General features: G+C 32.2%; 3 protein-coding genes and 1 pseudogene across 4 annotated transcripts; 2 read left to right on the forward strand and 2 right to left on the reverse strand.

The window, feature by feature from the left end:
• Positions 1-972: 972 nt before the first annotated feature.
• Positions 973-3,576, reverse strand: LOC119614187 (annotated as a pseudogene).
• Positions 3,577-4,897: 1,321 nt separating this feature from the next.
• Positions 4,898-6,410, forward strand: LOC119614189 (inositol polyphosphate multikinase-like). The gene is given in 2 exon segments (XM_037970317.1): positions 4,898-5,291; positions 5,293-6,410. Coding segments are annotated over 2 exon segments (972 nt in total). The 5' UTR covers positions 4,898-5,120; the 3' UTR covers positions 6,094-6,410.
• Positions 6,411-6,895: 485 nt separating this feature from the next.
• Positions 6,896-11,299, reverse strand: LOC119614188 (splicing factor 3B subunit 1-like). The gene is given in 7 exon segments (XM_037970316.1): positions 6,896-7,370; positions 7,373-7,747; positions 7,750-7,857; positions 7,860-10,281; positions 10,345-10,728; positions 10,786-11,054; positions 11,167-11,299. Coding segments are annotated over 7 exon segments (3,945 nt in total). The 5' UTR covers positions 11,195-11,299; the 3' UTR covers positions 6,896-7,011.
• Positions 11,300-12,093: 794 nt separating this feature from the next.
• LOC119614190 (maestro heat-like repeat-containing protein family member 1) lies at positions 12,094-25,401 on the forward strand. 2 transcript variants are annotated; one of them, XM_037970319.1, is made up of 13 exons: positions 12,094-12,109; positions 12,593-12,948; positions 18,986-19,163; positions 19,233-19,594; positions 19,663-22,432; positions 22,495-22,633; positions 22,721-22,845; positions 22,907-23,111; positions 23,188-23,846; positions 23,914-24,226; positions 24,297-24,431; positions 24,492-24,594; positions 24,819-25,401. In XM_037970319.1, the coding sequence occupies exons 2-13, from the start codon at positions 12,864-12,866 to the stop codon at positions 24,959-24,961; spliced, it is 5,217 nt and encodes a 1,738-aa protein (XP_037826247.1). In that variant the 5' UTR covers positions 12,094-12,109; positions 12,593-12,863; the 3' UTR covers positions 24,962-25,401. The 2 variants fall into 2 exon arrangements, with proteins under 2 accessions (XP_037826247.1, XP_037826246.1); XM_037970318.1 differs by lacking the exons at positions 12,094-12,109; positions 12,593-12,948 and adding an exon at positions 17,882-18,204.
• The last annotated feature ends 1 nt before the right edge of the window (position 25,402 follows it).

Raw genomic sequence — 25,402 nt, forward strand, 5'->3', positions numbered from 1 at the left:
CTCATTTTAAGATCTTTAAATGAAGCTGAACAACGGCCAACGGCAACATTGCACGCATATACCGTAGTTATTATAGTCATATTGGTAAGTTAACAAATTTAATAAAATTGATAGTAGGTTTGATTATATGATGTCCTATACTGATATAAGGTGCATTCAAAAGTAGTCCTTTACTGCAGTTAAGTACTATTATGAACAGATTATCAAATATGTAATGCTTCGTTACATATTAGGTTAATAATTATAGTTTTTTGAGGACCTTTAACCGCTTATTTTAATTATTTTTTTATTTCTAGGTTATTATGGTTCTAATAGTTATTCTAACTTCAATGATAACCGAAGTTCGGGCTGATCATCATTATACGAATGGTCAATGTACTAGTAATTCCGAAGCTTATGACGTTAAACCACAGCGTCATTTTAATCGTGCCATGGCTATGCGTTCTTTGAAGGGATTATCAGGTGCACGCTCTTTGCGTCAACGTAAATATTAAGAAGAGTTTCGAGTAAACAAACTATATATTTGGTATTTAAATATTTATGCTTATTTAAATAATTTTTTTCTCATTATTTCATTTTAATTTATATTGACTGTGATAGCTTTTAAATTAGTCATATTTTGTTCGATTACCATTTAAAATATGTACTAAATATATGCTGATACTTAAAAAATTATTAAACCAAAGAGAACAAATTGAAAAATATGTATAAGATTTTAAAATCTGTAAGTTTTTCGACAACTGTTGAAATAACACTTTTCATATTACACCATTAAAATAATAATGTATATTATTTCATATTAATATGTTAACGTAAATGTATTATGATTTTATTATCCACTTAAGAGAACAAAAAAAAATTGCGCACAAAATTAAGAGCTAATAAAATAATAAAAAAAATAGTTCGCAAAGAAAAGCCCGTTGTTGTTACCACTTGTTTTTTTTTTTTTTTTTTCATCATATTTATTATTTATTAAAATAATGCTTTAGAAAAATTAAGAAAAGCACACGAGCAGGATCATATTTAATTTGTTTATTCTTTAGGCTGAATTATGGATATTTAAACGGAAAATATCATGGGCACAGAAAAATGTTCCACCCAATGGTCTCAAAACGAAAATTTGAGAGAATGCATGTGGAGGATCTTCATCACACTGTAAGAAAATTAAGGTATAGATAGGAAATTGATAAAACAGTGTTGTAATTTGTAATTATGGCAAAAGTTGATGAGTATGAATTGTATGGAATGAGGATAGTGACAAATTTTAAATTTTAGCATAAAGAAAAAAGAATATTCACGAATTATAATAGTTAAGTTGAAGGATGTTTTTTTTTAATGTATACTAAACTCACTGATCCAAGAAGACTAAAAAATGTAACTATCTATAAATTGGTAAAATATTTAAAATATTTTTTTTGTTAGCAATTACTTTGACATAGTGAAACATTTATAAACACTAAATGGTGTTCTTTGACCTCGCTAATCTTTTTAAGATATCGCAACATTTCCCACTTTCAAAGACATTGAGGATACTATAATTTTATTCAATTATCAAGTCATAATATCAATTATAATATTATTGTATTTGCCTTTTAGAAATATTCAGTATCTGATAAAATAACGATATATCACAGTTTTCGTAGACAAAGCCTATTTTAACCTACAGAATATCTCTTGGTTAAATGATAACCAATTACCAAAGGCAAGCAAAACCTTATGGAACTTATAACATTTTCCTTAATTCAAAAATAATGGCATATTAGATATGGAATGATAGTTATGTCTTAAAACAAAATGGTATCTTATTTAATGTTGAATTAGCTTACCTGTAAACGTCCAAGAACATAATAAGAACACCACCATCATACAGGGGGAGAAGAGACGGCAGGGAGGACGCGGTGAAAGGGGGTTGAAAGGGAAGGCGAGAAAGGAGAGAAAGAAAGACGGAGGACAAGAGACCAAAAAGGGGAGAAAAGGAAGAGCGGAAGACGGACAGGGAAGGGGGCCAGAAGGGGGGGGGCGCCGGAAGGGGGAAGCCCGCAAAGGACAGAAAGGAAGCGGGGGGCGAGAAGAAGAAAAACAAAAAACGAGAAGGGGCAGAAGAAAAGGAGAGGGAAGAGAGGGCAGGGAGAGGGAGCGAGCGAGCGCGAGCGAGCCGGCGAGAGAGCGAGCGAGCGAGCGAGCGAGCGAGCGAGCGAAGCGAGCGAGCGAGCGAGCGAGCGAGCGAGCGAGCGAGCGAGGAGCGAGCGAGCGAGCGAGAGCAGCGAGCGAGCGAGCGAGCGAGCGAGCGAGCGAGCGAGCGGAGCGAGAGCGAGCGAGCGAGCGAGCGAGGAGCGAGCGAGCGAGCGAGCGAGATAGCGAGCGAGCGAGCAGCGAGCGAGCGAGCGAGCGAGCGAGCGATCGAGCGAGCGAGCTAGCGAGCGAGCGAGCGAGCGAATCTATCTATCTATAGCTATCTATATAGCTATCTGTCGACCGATTAGCTATATCTATCTAGCTATCGATCTATCTATCGATCATCTATCTATCTATCTATCTATCTATCTATCTATCTATCTATCTATCTCTATCTATCTATCTATCTATCTATCTATCTGATTTCGATTTCGTTAGATTTCTACAAACTGGTAATGTGTACTAGCCACACCCATTAAGTTTATTATTTATTTGCTTTATTAATTCTGCCAGACCCTTCTGACAGCCACCACCGATATGGCTCTAACGCAAACAAATTCCGTAAAAATATTTTTAATCAACATTTAACACTGACAAATTTCGTAAGAAAAAGAAAATTATAAGGGCTAATTAACAACATCATTGGACATGTAGGGTGTCATAGGGAACTGAAACTTACTTATCTTAAAAATGCATATACTATACAGTCTATACATGTACTTTCTTACATGAAAATGATTCGTATGTTAAATTTTAAGTGGATTCCTTAGAAACTAAAAAAAATTACAATACAATCTACAAAACTAACCAAACTTAAGTAGGAAACTTTAAAATGCTTTAAGAACTCTTGCTGTACACATTGCAGGATGTAAAGTTTATAGATTTTTGAAATTCATGGATATAGTACATATTATTGTACATGTATTTGTGGAAATCTTTTCATTAAAAACTTTTTATAATTGCTCCCATGGCAATTTATGATCTCATTGAATTGATATTTCTCATAAATTGAACATTCTAGAATTGGCACTTGCACATCTTTAAGCACCTTCTTGTCTATTTAATTAACTAAATATTGAAGTTTACTTTAAATTCCACAATGAATTTGTATAGAAATATTGCCCTTTTAAGGCATGATTTTTGTATTTTTTTTTTTCTTTTTTACTCACGCTATAGAAGTTAACCACATTTGCTCGTTGCAGCGGATCATCGAATAGAGCGTAGTACTGTTGGACAAATCCTTTGCCAATATCTTCGTATTGTGGATTCAATGCCATTATATTTGTTTATTAGCTTATATTTAGGATGATGAAGAAAAGGTGAAATCGAATTCCAATATTCTTTTCCTTTTTTTGTCGCACAAAAAACTGAATAGTCAAATTCCGACAGTTGCAGGCACACACGCACTCGTCCCCGGCGAGCTGTTGTATGATTTTCTTCTTTTTTATTTTTTGCGAATCAGTTTATTTTATTTAGTGTGGCCATATTGATAAAAGCTTTTTGGGGATTATGTTTTTAAGTAGTAACAAAAATATTTAAATACTGAATTATTGCTCCTTAGATAAACTAAAATAAACAGATCTATTTTTATATGTACTGTTTTAACAATAAAGCAAATGGGCTACAAATTTTATTATTAAAACTTGTTATTGGACATTTTTGGCGATTAGAGCTTTTGCCAATAAGAATTCGCAAGATTATAGTATCAAAAATATGGTACTTTTATAGAGCTACCATATTTTTTGTTAACCGCCCAAATGTGTTTCTATGTAAATACGCCCTCAATTGTTGGTTTAAAAAAAGTTAAAATTTTTGTTAAATACTTTTTAACTTCAATAGGCTTATTGTAATATTTATATTTATTAATTCAAATGTATAAGAAACTTTGTTTAATTTTAAATACTTTCGATTTTTTAAATAAAAACTCTACAACATTATCTATCATTATCTTATTACTAAGTTGGTAATTTTGCATTAACAGTGCTGCTAATTCACTTTTACCAAAAATCGTCCTTGTTCCTTACTTTTCCAAACAAAAATGCAGCTGAATCGTAAATCGTTACTTTTTATAAGCACTTCAGCTAAAATGGTATATTTCATCAACATTTTTAATTTGTATGAATATTAAGTATAACGCAATAACTGTTAACTGTTCAGATGACAATAAACAATATCTACTGCGATATAACAAATTTAAAAAAGTGATTTACAAATTTTGAAAAATAGCTAAATAGTTGTAAAGTAGCTAAGTTAGCATCATTGCGTATGAGCAACAGCAACAAAACAATATCCCAGCAAAAAAAATTTGCAGTAGTTCAAAGTGAATGCATGTTTCATGACTTCTTTAATAACAGTACTAATACAACTTATTTTAAACGCCTTCATAAATTCAACCTATTCCGCAGTTAAAAAATTCCTTTAAAACTTCAAAAATTAATTCAGATTGTTAATTTAATCAAATGAAATTTATGTGTTATTAGAAATATTTTTGATTATTAATATTATTTTATATTTCCCTTAAAATATTAAAAATATCTTCCAAAAACACCTAAAAATGAAATAGCTTGAACCAATGAAACATCATTTTCGAATCATCGAACTTGCATTGGTTCGATTATTCGAAATTCTTGCATAAACACATGGTCTCCAATGATACGCTAATGTTAAAGTCATGCATGTTTCACCTAAATTGAACCACTTCGTCATCACTTGCAATTCTGATTAAACAACATCTTTGTCATGTAACTTTTTGCTGGGATTAAGTACAACAACGACGACGACGATAACCAAAAAATTGCCAATACATACAACAGGCTGGCTGGAAATGTTTAAGGGTATTAAACGCATGGTGTGCTGGTGAATCATTTGCTGAATAAAATCAACTCAAGACAAGACATAAGTTTGCATCACTCCATTAATTACAACACACAGACTGATTTGATAAGATGAATCAACTGCAACCGCAGCTGCCGAAGGGTTTCACACTGCTCGAGAATCAAGTGGCCGGTCATACTTTCTCGCCCGACACTCAAGCCTTGGGTATGCTGAAAGATGCCTCAGTTGGCTGTGTCTTAAAGCCGATGGGTAAACCGCAGTGCGGTGAGAGGGAATTGAGTTTTCTACGAAAGTATCACAAATGCCAGTGACCCCGTATTGGTGAAAGCTCGTGATTTAGTGCCAAAGTTTTATAACAAACTAAAACTGCAAGTAAATTGCAAAGAGCATACATTTTTAAAACTGGAAGATCTCTCGCATGGAATGTTAAAACCCTGCATAATGGATATTAAGGTAGGCAAGCGTACATGGGATCCATTGGCTTCGCCTCAAAAGCGTCAAGTGGAAGAGCAAAAATATTTGCATAGCAAACAAGTCTTGGGTTTATGTTTGCCCGGATTCCAGGTATACAAAAACGGGGTATTAGAAAAGTATGGTAAAGATTATGGCAAGCAGCTGGACACCACTGGTCTGAAAGACACAATACGCAATTTCTTAAATGCCGAAAACAAAGTCTGTCAACCTTTGGTACAAGAGGTATTACGACAACTTTACCTTATACGTGAATGGTTTAAACAACAGACTGTCCTGCACTTCTATGCCAGTTCCTTATTGATTGTTTACGACTGTGAGGCCTTAGATTTAGTACAATATGCACAACAAAATGGCACTTTGCTAACAAATGGTGATATTGACGCACAACTAAAAAGTTCCCATCACATAAACTCTAACCCACCAACAGACGAGAAATGCCTTCAACAACATTTTACAAACAGTAATCAATCGACAATTTTGCAGAATTTCGTTAAAGTGCGTATGATTGATTTTGCCCATGTTTTTCCAGCAGAGGATGGCCAACTCGATAGTAATTACTTATTTGGTTTGGAAAACCTTATAAAGATTATTGAAGAATTTAATATTTAAAGTAGTTTGTAAATACATATGTTATACTTATGTGGGCTTTGTGGCCCTTAAGTTCCCACTTGTTAAACAAATCAACCAACAACCAATCAATATTGTTAGAATTGAATTCATTTGATTGTCATCGCGTTGTACCATTCCTTTTCATCCAGCTCATTACTTCATTATTATTATCATTAATTAATTAGTATTGTAGTCTTACTTTTATGTACATGTATGTATGGTATTTATTATGTAATTAGTTTGTAAACATTTTATTATTAAATAAATAATAACAAAGCGAAAACGATAAACGTTAATGTAGATTAAAAAGAACCGAATATGTATTTTTTTTAATTGTTGATCAGCCACCACCATACCATCGTAACCTCCAATGGTTCGTTCAACCCTTTAAAATATGATGTCCAATGTAAACAAAAACACAAATAAAATATAATTGTGAATGATAAATTTATATCCAATTTGTTTATTTTGTTATAGCATCCGTATTAAAAAAATATTTCGAAATTTTTGGAATTTTTTTATTTAAAAAAAAAATATTTTTTTTTATTAAACAAAAAAAATATTTTTTTTATTATAAAAATATTTAATAGATTTTTTTTATTTTGAAAATTTAATAAATTTTTTATATTTAAAAAATTTATAATTTTTTTTAATTTTCATAAAATCTATTTTTAAAAAAAAATAGATTTTTTTTAAATAATAAAATTAATAGTAGCACTGAAATCAAATTAAAATACAAACTCCATTTTTGGTGTCTTTCATATTGTAATATTGAAAAGTTTTCATTACATTTTTTTCTTTATTAAGATCTAAAATTGTTTTTAAACACTAGTATAATGTAAAATTTTAAATACGGCAATTATGCTGCTGTAAATATATATTTTTCTCCTATGACTTATAATTTTATAAAATCTTTCTTTAAAGTGTGTAGTCAAGTTCATAACGTTCATATTGATTTTTCGGATCATTTGTTATGCGGGGATAACCAGCTATCAAAGCATCTTGACCACCAATGTAGAGAGAATTGTAAATTTTCCAGTAGACATCACGTACTTTGCGAGCAGGATGGAATAAACCCTGTAAGGTGTATTGTAAGATTTTAATAGGGCCCAAAGAAACACGCAGACCTTCAACAGCATCCATAAAAGCTTGCACCAAGTGAGGGGACGTTTCGAATATGTTGGGCCACACATAGTTCAGCAAATGCACGAGAGCGTCTTCGCAACCGAAACCATAAACACCCAAAGACATGTGTTTGATCGCAGCACAGGCTGTTGACGATGTACCAAATCACGATCCATAAGAGCATCTTCTAGTAGAGGACATACAGCATATATATAATCTTTACCCATTTCGCCAATGTATTCGAAAAGGAAGGAAAGGGATTTAAGCACACCGTTCTGGACATTCAATTCTGGCACACGATATTCATTCATAAGAGCTGGCAATACGGTAAAAGGACGACAAGTTTCGGCCACAATAGCTATAGCAACGGTGGTACAAACACGATTTTGACGTTCTTGTACTTTAAGATTGTTAAGTAAAGTGGCGAGCACATCGTGGGGACCAATGGCCTTGGCTATATAACCAAATGTATTTACAGTGGCACGACGAATTGCCTTTTTATGAGCCTTTAACAACTCTAAAAGCTCAAACAAATACGCATCCATTCTCTGGCTGATACATACTCTGGACCTCTATCCGCAATACGACCCACTAGATCAATACAATTTTCTTGCACTTTTTCATGACGATTTTTCAAATGGGTGTCAAACGTGGCAGAAGATCTTTGATGGGCGGTGTCATTTTGGTCATACCAATGACATTAACAATTGCCTTAAGGGCACCCAGAATACTACCCAGTACTTCAGGATATTCTTCGCCCAGATATTCATAAAGCACGACACCCAAATGTCCCATAAGTTTTTCCTCTTGACAGGTCTTCATTACAATGGCAATGCGGGAAATTAAATCTGCTGCCTGCTGTCTCACTTTAGCTGATTTGTTATTTAAACGCCAAAGTATGGTGCCGCAAATTTGTGGCAAATATGGTTTTACTCTCTTACCCAATTGATTGACTATAGTACCGAAACCGTTTAACATTACCACATCCTCAGTAGTTTGTTCTTGGAAAGCATAGAGTATACCATCAATAAGTTGCTCCTCAAGACGAGAATCTATATCGGCTGCACCCAAATTACCCATTATCTTTTCTATGGTCTCCATGACCATTTTGCGGTATTGTTCATTTTCATCCTTGAGATCGTCCACAATGCGATTGATAATTTCTGAGGCTCCCACTTTGTTGGCTATTTCAACTGTAGTATCTACCAACTGACGATAATTACGGCGATCTAAAGCCATACGATGATTCCAGAAGAATTTAAAGAAATGAGGCAAAATTTCCTCCTTAATATATTGGGCTTCAACACCATCGGTGGCACAGCATTGCTTCACTACTTTCAAGACAATTTTCTTCATTTCCTCATCAGGAGACTGGAACTCACGAATCAAAATAAGCATTACTTCACGTGTATAGTAGTTGGCATATTCAGCGTCCATAAGGGGAATCAAATAACCAATAGCCTTTAAAAAGGCAGCTAAACCTTTGCCACGATGTGTGCGAATACCTTTCCACAAGGGTTTTAGTACTGAATCGAATGACTCAATACCGTAAGGAGTAGCGGCTTCAGCCAAAGCAGCTATAGCTAAAGCAGTAATGGTACGAACTTTTTGCTGTTCATCTACCAAACCATGTTCAATAATTTCCACTAGAGCTTTAAGGTGAGGCAAAATTGCACAACCCATTAGAATCGCAATTTGTTGTACAATTTTGATACCGGTGTGACGAGCCTGCCAAGATTTCTTCGATTTGCATACAGCTTTTAAGAAAGGCAGTAAAGAGGGAATACCCAAAGCCGAGGCGACAACAGCAAATGCACGAGCGGTAGTGTTACGTACGTATTCATCAATGTTATCGATATCAGGACGCATAGTAGAGATCATAGTTGCCAAACCAGCTGCCTTGGCAAGATTTGATATAATCTCACGACCTTCAACACGGGCATAGTAATCTTCATCGATGAGCAAAGGTTCAATAACTACAAGAATCTTGTGAACGTAAGGTCTTACTAAATCATCCAATTTATACAAAACACGATCGATGACTTTAACCAAAAGATGCCTCTCTTGATCTTCCAATGTGGGAGACATAAGCAGTGGTAAAATTTGATTGAACAAAGGACCGGCACCAAATTCTCTGGACTTATCGGTAATTTGTCGTAAGGCCGATTTACGCATTGGAGGAGACCCATTCTTGATGGTTAGTAAAAGTTTCATTATTTTACGTTCTTTCATTTCCTCTGGTGACAATGAATCCTCATCAACATCTACTAGCAATTTGTCAAAGTACTGAGCATCTTCTGGTTTCATAAATGGTAAATTTTGTCCTTTTGGTTGATTGTCCATAAACTTGGCATTTTTATCCTCAACTTGAATAAAGAAGCCGGCAGGTGTACCTGCGATGGGGGTAGGAGTAGCCATTAATTTACGACCTGGCGTACGTAGTGGCACATAACCAGCTGGTGGTGGTAAAATCTTATAGCCAGGAGGGAACATTTGATCAAGTTCCTCATCGGTGAAGGGACGATTTCTTTCATCAATTTCTTTTTCCCAACGATAGGCCTGCAATTGTTCAGGTGTCATGGCAGCTAAGGCACCAGGAGTTGGTGTAGCCATGGCCATCGCCTTTACACCAATGGGTGTTGAACCTCCAGGTGTTAACATAGGTGTTACATGTCCGGGTGTAGCGTGTGGGGTCATGCTTGGCGTCATGCTCGGTGTCATAGCCGAAGGTGTAGCATTAGATGGTGTTTCATCCCAACGAGATCTTCTTTTCGAAGCTCCTGGTGTAGACTCAGCGACCACATTATCACTGGTTCCTCTGTCCGGCTTTGGGGTCTCAGCCCAACCACTATGACCAGGAGTTTCTCTTTCGGTCTTGGGTGTTTCATCCCAACGGTTACGTCTGACCGACTTCTCATGTCCAGGGGTTTCATGGCCCGGTGTCATTGCATGAGCTGGTGTAGCATCCCAAATACGAGTAGTTATGCCTGGAGTAGCTCCTGGAGTTTCAGCCCCCGTTTTATGAGCCGGTGTTTCATCCCAACGATGATCGGCGGGAGTTTTCTGGAAAACAACAAGTGAATATTTTAATATTTTTTTACAAACATATAAAGACATATTACTTACCTCCTCCCATGTAGGAGTGGCGGCACTACTTGGAGTGGCTGCTACTTTTGCGGGCACAAAACTGTCACTTACAGTTTGATCCCATCTGCCACGTTTACGGCCACCTTCTTTTGGTGGATCTGGTACAGTTTTCAATAAGGTACCATCCTTAGATTTCTCAATAATTTTACGCCTTAGCTCACTCTCTTCTCCCTTTAACATTTGTTCCCTCATAATGTCCGTGTATGTACGGGAACCGACATCAGGCGTTTTGCCACCCTCAGCAAAGGGATCAGCACGTTCGGGTGAAATAATAACACGGCGACGTTTCTGTTTATATTCATCCTCACGATCGGCTATAGTCGGACGTCTACGGTCAGCCAGAGGATCAACATCTTCCTTACCCTGAAATATTAACATATTCTCATTTAAGGTATACGTATTCCTTAAACAATAACTCACCTGAGTCACTTCATTCAAAACTGATTTTGGTGCTGTGTATGTGGTGCGCTTTTGTGTTACTGGTATGCCCTCATCTTCATCCTCGTCAGCTTCTTCATTGGCCGCAATAGAAGTGTGATAACCTTCATAGCGACTTTTGCTTTTTGCACCTTCATCATAAAAATCAGTATCATAAAAGTTGCCACTATCCAATAGTCCTACACCTTCACTCGCACTTTTTTGTACTTCCTTCTTTTTCGATTGTATATCGGCAATTTGAGCCTCAATGTCTGAGGAAAAATATGTAATTTTAGTTAGAGAAGTTATCATTTTGTAATAAATTTATGAAATTAATATCTGCAGTAATGGCACAAACTTAATCTTGGAAAGAATTTTACTTACCCTCATGCGTACGCGGAATATTTTCCATTTTTTTAGTTAAAACGTTTTACAAGACGAAATATTAAGGACTGATTAAAAAAAACAAAACTATTAGTTTCAGTGATGCCAGATGGAAAAATATTTTGTTTTTAAATAAACGTTTTATGCAAACGATTATAAACGTTTTTACAATTGCATAAGTTTTTAAAAAATACAAATACAATTTTATTAGTTATCGATTAATATTTTTAATCTTTATTTAATTTTAAATTACTTTAAAGAATTTAATGCCTTGCCAAAGATCATGCCGTGTTCTGACATTTATTAAGTACCGTGTGGTACAACTCTGTAAATTAGCTGAAAACTGCATTACCAAACAGTGCTGTTAATAGCGGCGATTTGTTTAATTGTTCATAACATCTCTATTTTGGTTTAAAAGTTATATACTTACCTTGGTATTATTAAATGTTTGATATGATGTTGAAAGCGCCTTTGGAAGACCTTTTATATATTACAACAATTGCGTATATTTGTAAGAATCATTGTAAGAAATACGAAAAAAATATGTAAAAATCTCAAAAAAGTAACTTTTTATCTTAGAATCCAAGCCATTATATTTGATACTAATGTAAGGGAACAAATATTTGACACATATGTATGTAAGTTAATTTTTGGTTCCAACATCAGCAATTTCCATTTTTGAGCCATTCTAGAATACATAACTTATTTAAAATCGCTAGAATTCTAATAATTAAATGCTAAAAATAGCTAATTTAGCCCCACTGCTGTCAATAAGAATTTTACATTTCTCTTCGGCGTAATTTGTTGTTATTTTTTGCAAAGTGCATTGCATAAAAATTAAATTGTTATAGTATTTTGTTATTATAATGCAATATAAAAAAATAATTTGTTAAATTAAAAGAGGATTTAAAATGTTAACATAAAGTGCAAAAATTAAAGTTTGGTAAAATAATAAAAAAAGAATACGACGTAGCAAAATATGTATAATTCTCTACGGCAAAATAATACTCCCCTTTTGTTGTCGTTTAGTCATTATTTAGTTGGAACCAAGATTTAATTATTAGGTGTCAGCAGGGGGGACGATTTTTTGTTTTAAATTTCTTTATGTAGGGATTTTGACAATATAAAGAATACATTTTTAAAAGACATAATTTTTTTTAAAGGTAGTTTGACATTAAGTTGAATAGTAAACAATAAACAGCTGGTCTTACAATATCATCTTGTTGGGAGCCTCTCTTTGTCGTTTCCTTTCAATATAAAAATAAAACCAGTTGATTAGAGAACTTTGTTTTGTGAGTGTATATAGTAAATAAAACGGAAATTTAAAGAAAATTAGCATACAAAAAAGAAAATTTAAGCTAAAAAATAAAATAATTATTTTTAGCCAGGTTTAAAATATAACAATAATGTTATAAATATTAAACAGCAACTTCTGCAGCCGTGATAAGAAAATAAGCTAAAAATTCAAAACAAAAAAAGAAAAGCATTACGTGGTGACTTGTTTAAAACGTTAGTAGTACAATTAATTCATTGACAAAGAAAAAAGTGATAATTTATTTCTATACAAAAAGCAAAATTGCGAAATTAAGTTAACGCCTATAAAAAATATCCCCAAATTAAAAAAAAGTGTTACAGTTAAAAAGTTTTTTGTTTTAAAACTGGAGAAGTGGAAGAGAACACGCTCCTCAACCAAACGTATGGATCATCCAAATAAAGGAGGGGGAGGCGGCAGTGGTGGTGCAGGTGGCACCTCAACACTAGATAAGCCTTCAATTTTAGAAGGTAATTGAACTTTTTTTTTAAACACATATTTTTAACATTGACCATCAGTTTTACAAAAACTACCAATGCCAAAATATTTTATACTATAGCTACCTATATAAAGAAAATAGATTTAATTAAAATATTTTTATTTTTAAAAAATTACATTAAGGATATAAAAATGTTTACCACTGTTCAATGTTAACATAATATACTTAATGTTAATTTTTTTAGGATATTTTTGTTTACAAAACAAGTAAGCTCTTCTGAGGATAGTGATGTCTGTAATGCCAAAAATAATCGTACCTACCTACTCTGAAATATTTCATGAGTAGGTTTAATAATAGGTTTGTAAAGTAAAAGCTCAAGTTTTATTCAAGTTTTGCTCATCACTCCAGAACTCGGAACATAATATAGGGTCGAAAAATTATATTATAGAAAAAATTACAAAAGGAATGTCAAATAATTTAAGAATATTCATATACAAATCGACTAAAACTAACATCCAAAGAATATCTAACAAACATAATTTAATAAGAACAACTTTTATACGTATAAAAACTATGTATATTACTGGGTTTTTCGATTTGAAAGAAAAAGCTTTCCTAACACAATGTATTTAACATACAAATTCGAATCGAGTTATAGAGTAACGCCCCTGGAATATTACGATAGAGCTCTTTTAAGAATGGTTTCTGAAAATTACTCCATTTATAGGCAAATGGTTATATATAGTCAGACTTGTCTACCTTTTCTATTATTTTTTGTTTATTTTTCTAATGAGAGCGTATCTATGATGTACAAAGTCTACTTAATTATACAATTTTAGCAAATTGCCCTTTCGGTGTGTGTGTCATTATCAGGGAATCCAAAATATGCAATTGCATGTCTTTTATGGTGCGTCGTATGAATTCATAGACAAGATATTGTTTATATATATCAGAAGAACTTAAGAATTTTGGCGTCTATTTGTTGGCGAATATTTTTGTATATTTTACACATTACATCGAGGCATTTTATTGGTTATCGAAACCTACTGAACATTAATAAATTAATTGTTTAAAATAACATTTAAACTCCAATATACATACATATTTCAAAATTTAGTGCAGACACGAAATGTTGTTTATTTCAGGCCTTTTCAATGTAAAAAGGTAACTAAAACTTTTTAAATTTTAGATCCTGTTTTATAAATTTTAAGAGCATATTTTTATTTTTTTTTACTGCACTTTTTTAAAGCATATTTTTGGTTTCCCTAGTCCTTATACTATTGTTTTACCAAAGCTGTCAATTACATGTGTAATTTATATCAATTTTTTTCTGAGAAACATTTGTTTAACTTTTTATTATTCTACTTTCCAATCCTATCGATGATAAGTAAGTAATGAAACATCCTCTTTATATGTCTTCTAGTCGGTTAGACCAGAGTTCGTGGGTTCAAAAAAGGCCCAATTGATTTGATGTAACATACATCCTCCTTTCAAACTGACTAACTATGTATATGTATATGTATGTATGTAGGTTGATGTAGGCAATGACATTCCATGTTAATACGGCAAATATTGATGAAAATATTTTGATTGGTATATTGAAAACATGTTTATGAAATATACATGATAAATACTTTATTATGCATTTTCAAAAGGTAACATGAAAGATTGTTGAAATGATGTTGAAGGATGTTATTTATAATGACAGACAATAAAAATTTCATTAAAGTTATACAATTAATGATATTTTGAATCTACAACAATTACAATTCTAACTTTATTCACCGAGGCAGATTGGCGATGAGTCATAGAGTCCCTGGTGGGAATAGAACACACGTCCATCAGTCTGATAGACTAGCAAAATAAAACTAGATTGATTGCCACTAGCATGTTAACAATCTGCCAATAGCTAAGTTCTGAACAAGACTTCTTTAATAATTCTGTTTCTAAAATACTTTACTAAAAAATTGCCAATCATACCATACTTACATATATTGGGACGTTTCAATAAAGTTCCTCTTTTCAGAATTTAGCAATAAAAGTTACATTTTTTAACTAGCACTTATCACAACTAATTCATGTTTAAAATACAGCTATTGTCCCGTTTCATAACCTCTTCATTTGTAATATATAAAAAACAGACTTTTCAATACTATATTTTTGTTTTAATAAAACAGTTGTTTATCATGTCTACACGAATTGATGTATGAAATGCATAATAGCTTTTTATTATTGATTTTTTTAAATATATAATACACATACAGTATAGAAAAAGTGTTTCTTTTCAACCTGTTGCGTTTTGTTTTTATTTTCAAAGAAATTATAGTTGCGTGCTTTAATCAAATCATTACATTTTAATGGCGTCATATTGTCGTTTAAGTTACAAACGAACTATGTATAAAGGATATTTTATGTAAGCGTAACAATAAACCTAACCTATCAAACAACAAATAACTATGTACTTATATAAACTGCCTTGGCTGCCACAACCTTCTACATGTTACAACATTTCGTTGTGGTAGTTTACTATTTAATACTTATAATAAATAGTCTCCTGCTTTGGATTTTTTTGTTAGTCCTATGTCTGGCTTTTTTAAAAAGGGTTCTTAAATAAGAAATGTTAAATAACTTCTCATGGTATTTGATTAGTTGGCGTAAACAATGATTTATACTCTTTAAAATTCTTTAATATTTTATAATTTAATTTACATATTTTTGCTGTGATATTAAACTTTTTGTTAAAAGTTGTTGTACTTTTTATCTTATTAATTTTACATTCAATTCTTGTCAACTTTTAATACAAGCAGGGATGTAAAATGGAATAAATTTAACACTGTGTGGTTCTAATTGTGACGTTGTGTGTAACGAACTGCAAATATATCCACTACGACGACAGTTTTAGAAATTCGAATATTATGGGGGTAAACGGGAAAATTCGATGAACTTATATCGTCCTAAACTAAATAGGTACAACAAAAAGTTAATACTTATCGTCATACATTTCAAAAATAAGCGGACATGTGTCTGGTACTTTTTCAAAATGGGTATTAAGCATGTAGAGCCCGGTGTAAAAATGACTTTTTGGTATATATATGTTCATCAAAAGGGATTTTTAAATTTTCTATAATATTGAACATAATAACTTAAAAATAAACATTCATAGTCCTGACTAAATGAAAATCTGTAGGAAAGAATTTATGGTACTTTTTCGTTCTCTAACTGGTACTTTTTGAATTATTGAAAACCGAAAAAATATACCTTAATACATGGTACTAGTTCAGCATCACTTTAAAATGTCAATTATCCAGACCTGATGAGTACACAGCGCTAGTATGTATTGGTATTTAAATGTATTTTTTATGCTTTAACACTTCTTTCCATTAAAATTTAATCCTTAAAGGACAAGAGTAAATATTATTCATTTTCATCATGGTAATTAATGTTAAGATGATAAAGAAAACATAAAATTTATTAAAAAACTGGTCTGAAATTAAGTTTGGCTAATGGTAGTTGAAGTACCTCAAATTAGAATTTTTTAAATTTATAACTAGTTTCTATAACAACAGAAAATCGGTTTTTATATAATTCACGTTAGCGTTCCGATGATCGCTATCTGAATCCATGTATGTATACTTGCTGAAAACAGTTTTCTGAAAGCCCCAGATATCTTCGCGTTCCAAATCTTGTGTAAATGATTACAAAACTTTCGCTATAGTAAAAATTTTGAGTTGTACTTCCACATTATTTGATTTCGTTATAACCGGCATTTGACAGGGCGGAAGAACTTTTACACATCGAAAAGTGTCTTCGCTTACAGATTCTTCTCTTTATAGCCATTTTTGGTTTTCCCCGGATATGTGTCCCATTCAAAAACCCAACAAACACACGATATTGCATTTTTGAGTTGAAGCTAGAATTTAGTTTTTAATTTATAATTTAATTAATTTTTCTTCTTAGAAAATTGTTTAAGTCAGACCTAAAAGTGTCCAAGTATTTTGAATTATTGGCCATAAAAGTAAAATAATAAAATGCTTTGTTAAATGTTGCTTTGTGTCAATTTTAAAAACTCCAATGTAAAATGTCCCAATGACTAAGTTTATTCAAATTACGTCTTTCCTTTGTAAATTATTACAATTGCTAGATAAATTAAAAAAGTTCCGACAAACATTAAAATAGAAAATATTTATGTAAAGTATTTCATTGCTACATATGTATATAAATATATTAAATTGTTTGTCAATAATTGCAATAAATTTATTACAAAAATTTTTAATTCAACCTTAAAATGTTCACGTTATTTGAGATGAAAAATGTTACAGTTATCATTTTAATTTAATAATAAACAATGTAATTTCATTATTATTGTAAAATATCAATAATAAAATACAATGAGTAATTAATAGAAAACATATTCGTATTTTCCAATCAGTAATATTATATTCCTACCAAAAAGAAAAGACAAAAATCATTACAATAACTCGCATAAACAAAATAATAATAAAAAAAAAATAAACAAATTATCAAAAAAGAAAAAAAAAAAATAAATAAAATTGCAAATAAGCAATGACTCATTCAATACGATTTTAACGATTTGCTATAGACTAGTCTAGTAGGGTTTTTGGTTGTTGTTATTTTAAGGTAAATGTTGCCGGTTAGTATTTTATTAAAATATTATGTAGAAATAATTGTAATAAAAGCAAAGTTATTATAGTTTTAATATAGATTATACATATATTAGCCAGAGATCATAAATAATTAGTCCACTAATAACAGTGTTTCTGATTAGACTTTTCAATTGTTAAAGAGTTTTATATTTATTCTAAAATAAACCCATTTTTAATTGATTTTAGTATTAATTACCACAAGAACCCTACAAAATATATGTACGTTGAACTGTCGTACTAGAGCTCTCTCGTACGGTAAAGTACTATTATTTTTTTTTTAACAAAACAATAGCAATATGCACACTAATTGTACAGACTTCTTTGCCAGCAGTTGCACATTTAAATAAAATTACAAAAAATAGCTATTTTAATATATAGTTATTTTGTTAAAAATAATAAAAAATATGAAAATTCAATTGCGTGCCTCGTAAACATAAAACTTGTTGGAAAAATTTCTTATTTTTTTCACGTTAAAAGAAGAAACTGTTAAAATAAAATTCAAGCTGATATGTTGTTGGATTCAATTAAGAAAGTATTTCATAATAATAATAATAATATAACGAAAAATAAAAAGTATTCAATGCAGTGCTCTAAAAGAACTTTTGTGCAGTGGCATTTTAAAGGTAAAACATTTTGTTAAAATTAAATTATTTACTCTATGAAAGCTTTTTTTTTTAATTTTCCTCATTACTTTTAATATATTGAATTAAATTGATAGGAATTGTATGGTAGTATACAGCACCTCCTAGTAGCACGGTTTTTAGCATAGTTGTTTGTGGAAATTTCAAAATCCATGTAAAATTTAGGTTAAAAACAATAACACACTTGTTGTTGTTGTTGTGATAAACAAACCACTCAACCAAACAAAGCGTATGACATTCATGTTTAAAATATGTATTACTAGGGTTTCCTTAGCAAGGTAGACAACATTAGATGTACACTGTTTAAATGATGTTTGGAACTAACTGCTAAAATAAATACATATGTATGTATGTATGTATGTATTATGAAGCGTCTATTATTATATTTTATTTATCATTATTATTCTTTTCATTGGCTTTCGGCAATTTACAAAATTGTGAAATTAAAAATAATGTAAAGATCAATTTATATCTTTGATAAGGCTATTTGGTATCAGTAACCGGAGTTTTTAATATTGTATTACAAAAAGATTTACTTCATTACAGTTCGGTACGAAAAATATTAGGGGTATTCACTGTTCTTTGGTCTACTAATAAATATTAATACAAAAACTAATAAATTCAAAGATAAAAAGACTTTCACCGTAGTAGGCCAACAAATTATTAACACAGACATCAAAAATCTCTTGTATTTGCTGAGATATTGTCAGATGAAGTTTTTTTTTTTTTTAATTTATAAAGAAACATATTTCTTTATTTGCAGGTGTCTTACACAATTTATTCGATGGCTTATCGGATAAAGATGAAACTGTACGCATGGCCATACAATCGGCCTTGGTAAAAATATTCGAAACACATCCCCTAAGAGCTACAGATATTCTAATAGAATATAAAGAAAAACATCCCAAAATGACAGAACAAACTATAACAATTATTTTAAAGTAAGTTACAGTAACAGTAAATAATTTTTATAATACGCCTGCGATAATCTATAAACTCTTTCATTATAGAGCCATTGAAAAAGTCGTGGAATCAGAAGCTTTAATACCCTCAGAGGCTCACAAAAAACTTATTACTTTGGCCTTAGAAGAATTGACACGTTCTACAGAACATGTTCCGAATATACAAAATCATGCCCTATCAATTTTGGTGGCTATAGGTCGTGGTGATGATTGTAAAATGGTTATGGAAGCCTTAATGGGTCATACAAAAGAGGGTGCTATAGCACATTTTATGGTGATGCAATGTTTGGGAACTCTGGCCTCCACAAATATACCCGGTGTTGTGCCCTTTATTAAACCTATTCTATCCTCAACACTACCCAGTATGAATGGCATAAAACCGGATCATATAAAACAGGCACATGCTTATGGTAATTTAGTAAATTTTATAAAATTAAATAGTTACATATTTAGGAATTTATTTTAATATTTGTTTTAGCTATTGGCCGATTTAGTGAAGCCTTGCTGGAACATTCAACGGCTAATGCTGCCTTTGCCTCTTCTACAAAAGATGAAAATAATGAAGTTATATCACCTACTGCCGCTGAAGTGGAAGCTTTATTAAATTGTTCCACCGAAATTTCGGTAGCCTACGATGTTCTCTTCAATCAATGGTTGCAGTCGCGAGAACCAAAAGTTTGTGTTGAAATTTTGCAAGCACTTTCTTCAATGTTTCCACTATTGCCAGCTGATAAAATACAAGATCGTACTCCTCGCCTTATACCACAAATATTGGGTTTATATCGCCGTTCGATAGAAAGAAATTCGGTAACACAATTTTTATCGGCGGTTTTGAAAACGAATATTTCACTGCAGCCCTCTGTGTTGGATTTAGTGGCTGAACAATTGATATCAAATCTTTTCGATTTAGTTTGCGTCTATCCGGATTATGAAAAGCCCCAGACTGTTAAAGGTCACTATGAAGTGTTAAGATGTTTCCATTTACTTTCGGGAGTATATGCCACCAAAATAATGGATACCTTACTAATGCATTTACGAAACAATAGCGAAAGAGAACGCATTAAAAGTTTATTGATATTGACACACTTGCTCAATACATCTACGGTGAATATTGAAAATAAATTACAATCCTTTATGGAATGCTTAAAGCAAATGATTACCAGTGAGAAGAGTATTAAAATGAAATTGACTTTATTGAAATGTATAGTGGCTTTAGCCCAAAAGTCTCTGGTTAAGGAAAAGGAATTTGTTTGGTTTATAGTGCGCTATAGTTGTAAATTTACCAAAGTCAACCAGGAACATGGTTCCCTGGAGGAGCATGCCAATTTTGTACTTTCCTGTGAGAACTCCTTATTTATGTTGGCTTCCACGGTGGGCACTATGGATGAATTGTTAAAAAGAGAACTGTTAAACTATTTTGTTTTGTTGGACTACACTGATATATGCTCCAACCTGGCTAAATGCTTGGCTAGTCTCTTTGCGAAATCACCCAATATAGAATTTGAAGTGGCCCCCGAAGAAGACGAAACAGATAAAAGAGAGGGTGCTGTGGGTGTAGAGGAGAATGCAGTCAGATCACCGGCTCCTAATTTTGCTAAAAGTGGTAAAGTAGTAGTGCCCTCAGCGGAAACAATATTCGCCCGATGTTTAGCTTTATTGGGCAATTATCATTGCATTAAAAGAGCCACTAATATTTTAACGTTCCTCAAGTACTACTATCCCCATTTGAATCCAGAACTAGCCAAATTGTGGGAAAAAAGTATTTCCGATTTACTGCTAAACATCAATAAGGAAAGTTTGTATTTTAATAAATTGACCTTGTTTATCACGGAAACCAATGAATTGCTGAGTAAACATGATGAACATTTTTCCGAAAGATTGGCCAATAAAATGGCAGAACAAATGATTGTTTATCCCATGGTATTGCCACACAATGAATTTGTCATACCCACTCTAAATGTTGAAAGAGGAATGTTGATTAAAGCCATTGCTTTGACGTTAGGTTATGTTAATGATAATCCAGTGGTCAGTGCTAAAATCGATTTGATTATTAACTCGGCAAGACAAGAAAAACTAGATAAACACACAAAACATGCAGAGTATGAAGATAAGATTGTACCTTGTGCTTTAGCTTTGGGCTATATATCGCGTAAACATCTTAGTATTGTAATAAAGAAACTGGCGGAATTGGCCCACATTGGTGGACGCAAACATTCGACAGGATTTTTCTCCAATTTACATTTTATTAAAGATACACACAAGGAATTGGAAAATTTTAAAACCAATCTATTGGTTATAAAAGCTTTTGGTCATATAATGGATGAAGCTGATCCTTTACAATCCTTGGCCAATTTAGATGATACTATTTTGAATTTTTTGATATTACAACTAACCAACACCAAGGATCAATGTGTTATGTCGGCTATATTAAAGACATTACTGAGTATTTGCAATCAAATGATAAATACTAAAGAGAAAATGCCTTCTCCATTGAAATACCGCAAACAGATAATGGAAGCAGTTTTCAGCATACCCATCGAACAGCCCTTTGATGATTTACCACTACTGCCCACCATTTTGAAATTGGGCACTGACTTTATACGCATAGGTGGCGAGGAGGCCACGGAGTCTGTTGATGGCGGTGTTATATTTGAAATCGCCTGCAAAAACTTTTTCTCTTGTGCTCAAAATTTAAAAATGAAATTCGAATCCCAGGAGGAAGATGAACGCAATAGTTTTCTAGCCAAATATCTAAATGAATCGCTGCCCGAACTCAATCAACTGGTTAAAGTTATAATCGAACAGGATCCTTCGCCGTCTACGCTAGACTTAATCATTTCTATACTTGAGACCTGGATAAGAGATAAAAACTCGGAGGTACGCATCTGTGCCAGTCATGTCTACAATAATACCTTGGATGTCTACATCAAGTCCATGAAGATTGGCTGTGAGGCACCTTCGAAATTTAATCAAACGGGACAAATGTTGGGTAAAATTGTACCTCGTTGCATTGACTCGAATGGTACAGTGCGTCAAGTATCGGTAGATATTTTACAAAAAACTTTGGAAATAGCCTGCATTTATGAAACCCTAACTATTGCCGATAGTTCGACTGATTGGATCAAAGAAATCGAAGTAGTTAAGGAACAAATTATTACCGATGACCCAAAACAAATTTATAATCTTGCTGGCGAGATTGCAAAAATTATTGCTTTACGTATATCGAATTTTCAGTATTTGCAATTCTGGTAAGAAGTTTATTAAGTTATTTGTAAAAGCTATAATTTGAGTTGTTTATTCTTTCCTTTAGCAAAACCTTATTGCATAGTCTGAAAGATCCTGAACAGAGTTCAGCTATAGGGGCTTCAGTGGTTTTGAAATTTTTCATTCAACAAAAGGGTTCCGAGTTGTTCCATGCCATACCAGATTTTGTTAAAGACAGTTTAGCGGTGAGTAAAAGTGTAAATGATAATTTTTTGGAACAATTTGAAAGATTTAAAACATGCAAATCATTAATACAAATATTAAATTTTTAGGCTATTCATGGCTGCGATGTAAATCGTGCTAAATCCGGAGTACTTAAAGCATTGGTAGCTTTGACCAAACATCATCCCAAATTGGTATCATGTGAAATGCTAGTACAGCAATTACCTTTCGAAGAGTAAGTGGGATTTTAAGAGATTTTAACAAAACAAATTACAATTAAAATGAAATTATTACAGAAATATTGTAGAGTATTGGCACTTGATATGCACCGATAGTGATTTAACTGGTATTTTACTTGAACACTTCCTACAAATACTCTCCTCCTCATGTTTATTTGAACCAAATGAACCATGTGTGGATAGACAAAAAATTGCCAGTGTACAACCGTTTGCAATATTTTGTGCTTTACATAAAATGATGCCCTGCAAGGATATAAAGGAGGTTTGTTTATAACTATCTATTTAACTTAATTATGTATAATTCATATGTAACTTTTCATTATTAACTCTTAAACTAGCAATTGAAATTGAAGTTTCCAGAACTATTTACCATGCTATTAACTTCGTTGGCATCATATACAAATTTGGCCGCTCCCATGAATACGGGCATTCGTAGCAATTCACCCACTTTGGGAACCACCTCTACAACAGTTACTAAAACAAAATTTGGTTTTGTGCCGAATAAGGAAACCGTTAAATTAAATCCTTGTCAAATTATTTTGGAAACATTCCAACAATTTTTGGACAGTTTGGAAATGGAACAAATCTCTACCGTACTTACTGTACACACTCATTTAGCCTCCAGCACAGATCTCAAGAATTTCATTGAACTACTAACACCCATGGCAATTGGTCTATCGAATCAGATCGATATCAATTCCAATCAAATGAAACATGTTGTAAACACATTAAGTAAATATGTAGCATCTCCGTATGATGGTCAGCGTGTAGCAGCGGTGGGTTTATTCTCCCGTATGGTACCTCTCACACCATGTGGTGAGGTGTCTTCGATTATAATGAATCATTTGACTTCGGCTTTAAGTGATCCAAATGCTGTGGTTCGTGGCTTAAGTATTCAGGGTATGGGTTATGTGGGTCTATTGACGGAAGAGGATATAGAGAAATATGATGAGACTGCTATAACTGCATTACTCAAGGGTATTGATGATACCGTTAGGTGTGTAGTTGTATTTTTTTAAACAATTTATGTAGAATATTCATTTTATAATGATTATCTTTTTCAGTGAATGCTTAATAAATATACCTTTGGAAAGTATGCGTGGTTTATCGCGTATTTTACAAAATTTACCCAGTGATCGTGTTGAATCTTTTCATGTTTCTTTGGCCATACGTATACGTCCTTTCTTTGGCAGTTATTCTTTGGAAATACGTGAAGCCGCCATTATACTCTTTGGTGATTTGTGTCAATCGAAAATGTCCATGAATGATGGCACGGTTTCACCTAATTCCACAAATGAGGCATTGCGTGAACAATTAATTGCTAATCTATTTCCTTTGCTGTTGCATCTTAGTGAAGGAGAAGCCACGATTATAAGGGTATTTATTCATTTTACTTTTTTACTGTTTTTTTTTTCTCTCATATTTAATGTTATTTTTCTTCAAACAGGCTTGCAAAGGCACATTACGTAAAGTTTGCAGTTTATTACACTCTCTTAAAATCAATGATATGGCTCAGCGTCATTTATTAGATCATGGTCAATTGAACTATAATAATTTTATAGTGGATTTTGTTAAAGTTATTGTAAGTTTTTTTTTCGAGAGATTGCAATCTTTTTTTTAATTTATTTTTTGTCGTTTTTAGGCCATGGAATTAACCGATCACATTCAAGATTTTATAGATTCTTGCATACCGAAATTACGCAGCCAATGGCCAGAAGTTAGAGGAAGTGCTGCTATTGTTATTGGTGAGTGTAGAAATTTACTATATTCCAAGTATTCAAATCATTTAAATTGAAATCAAATACTTTTTTGTTAAAAAGTTTAATATACATTTTTCGAAAATTTATAAAAAATTTGAAATTTTTACTAAAATTCTGTAAAATAACGAATTTTCACAAAATTTGTAGCTAAATAAATCATGACATAATCCTATATAAATTAAAAAAAACAATCTCTTTTTTTATTACAGGCATTCTAAATAACTTCCTAACTGAACGTAATACACAAACCGAAGCTGTGGGCAATAAAATTGCCGTATTGCTTAAGGACGAAAATCATTTTGTGCGTGTTAAAGCGGCTACAGCTTTAGGTTATTTCTTTGGAGATATTTAAAGTGAAGAAAATAAAACAAACAAAGAAAGTGTTTTCCGATTTGTTATTTAATGGACTAGAAATATGCCAAAATTGAATGAATATAGACTAAGAAAAGAATTGCAATGAATTTCAAAAATGATGTGGTTATCTATGTGATGTTTCCCTTTTTTCTCCTCAATTATTTTTGTTATCTTTATTGTATTTTATGTTAAGCACTTAATTAGAAAACTATATACACATTATTATACTATTTAATATTATTTATTAAAATTCTTACTTAAAAACATTTTAAACAAATGTAATTTGTGATTTTTTTCAAATATTTGAAAGCGAAAACAAAAACCACACAGTGCCCCTTTTTCCCTCTGAACTTTTATTAACTTTGCTTAAATATCAAATATTTATAAAACTTATAAAAAAGATGTTATTATTGTTTCAAATAAATAAATAAAAACACAT

Source organism: Lucilia sericata, unplaced genomic scaffold, assembly GCF_015586225.1.
Source record: "Lucilia sericata isolate MDLA Ls3-8-SP2 unplaced genomic scaffold, ASM1558622v1 Contig002672F_arrow, whole genome shotgun sequence".
Taxonomy (NCBI): domain Eukaryota; kingdom Metazoa; phylum Arthropoda; class Insecta; order Diptera; family Calliphoridae; genus Lucilia; species Lucilia sericata.

Bases quoted from the DNA above. Each gene is read 5' to 3' on its own strand.
- LOC119614190 (XM_037970318.1), top strand. From the start codon at position 18,090: ATGTTGTTGGATTCAATTAAGAAAGTATTTCATAATAATAATAATAAT. The intron at 18,205-18,985 runs GTAAAACATTTT...CTTTATTTGCAG, and splicing joins TGTGCAGTGGCATTTTAAAG to GTGTCTTACACAATTTATTC. The intron at 19,164-19,232 runs GTAAGTTACAGT...CTTTCATTATAG, and splicing joins ACTATAACAATTATTTTAAA to AGCCATTGAAAAAGTCGTGG.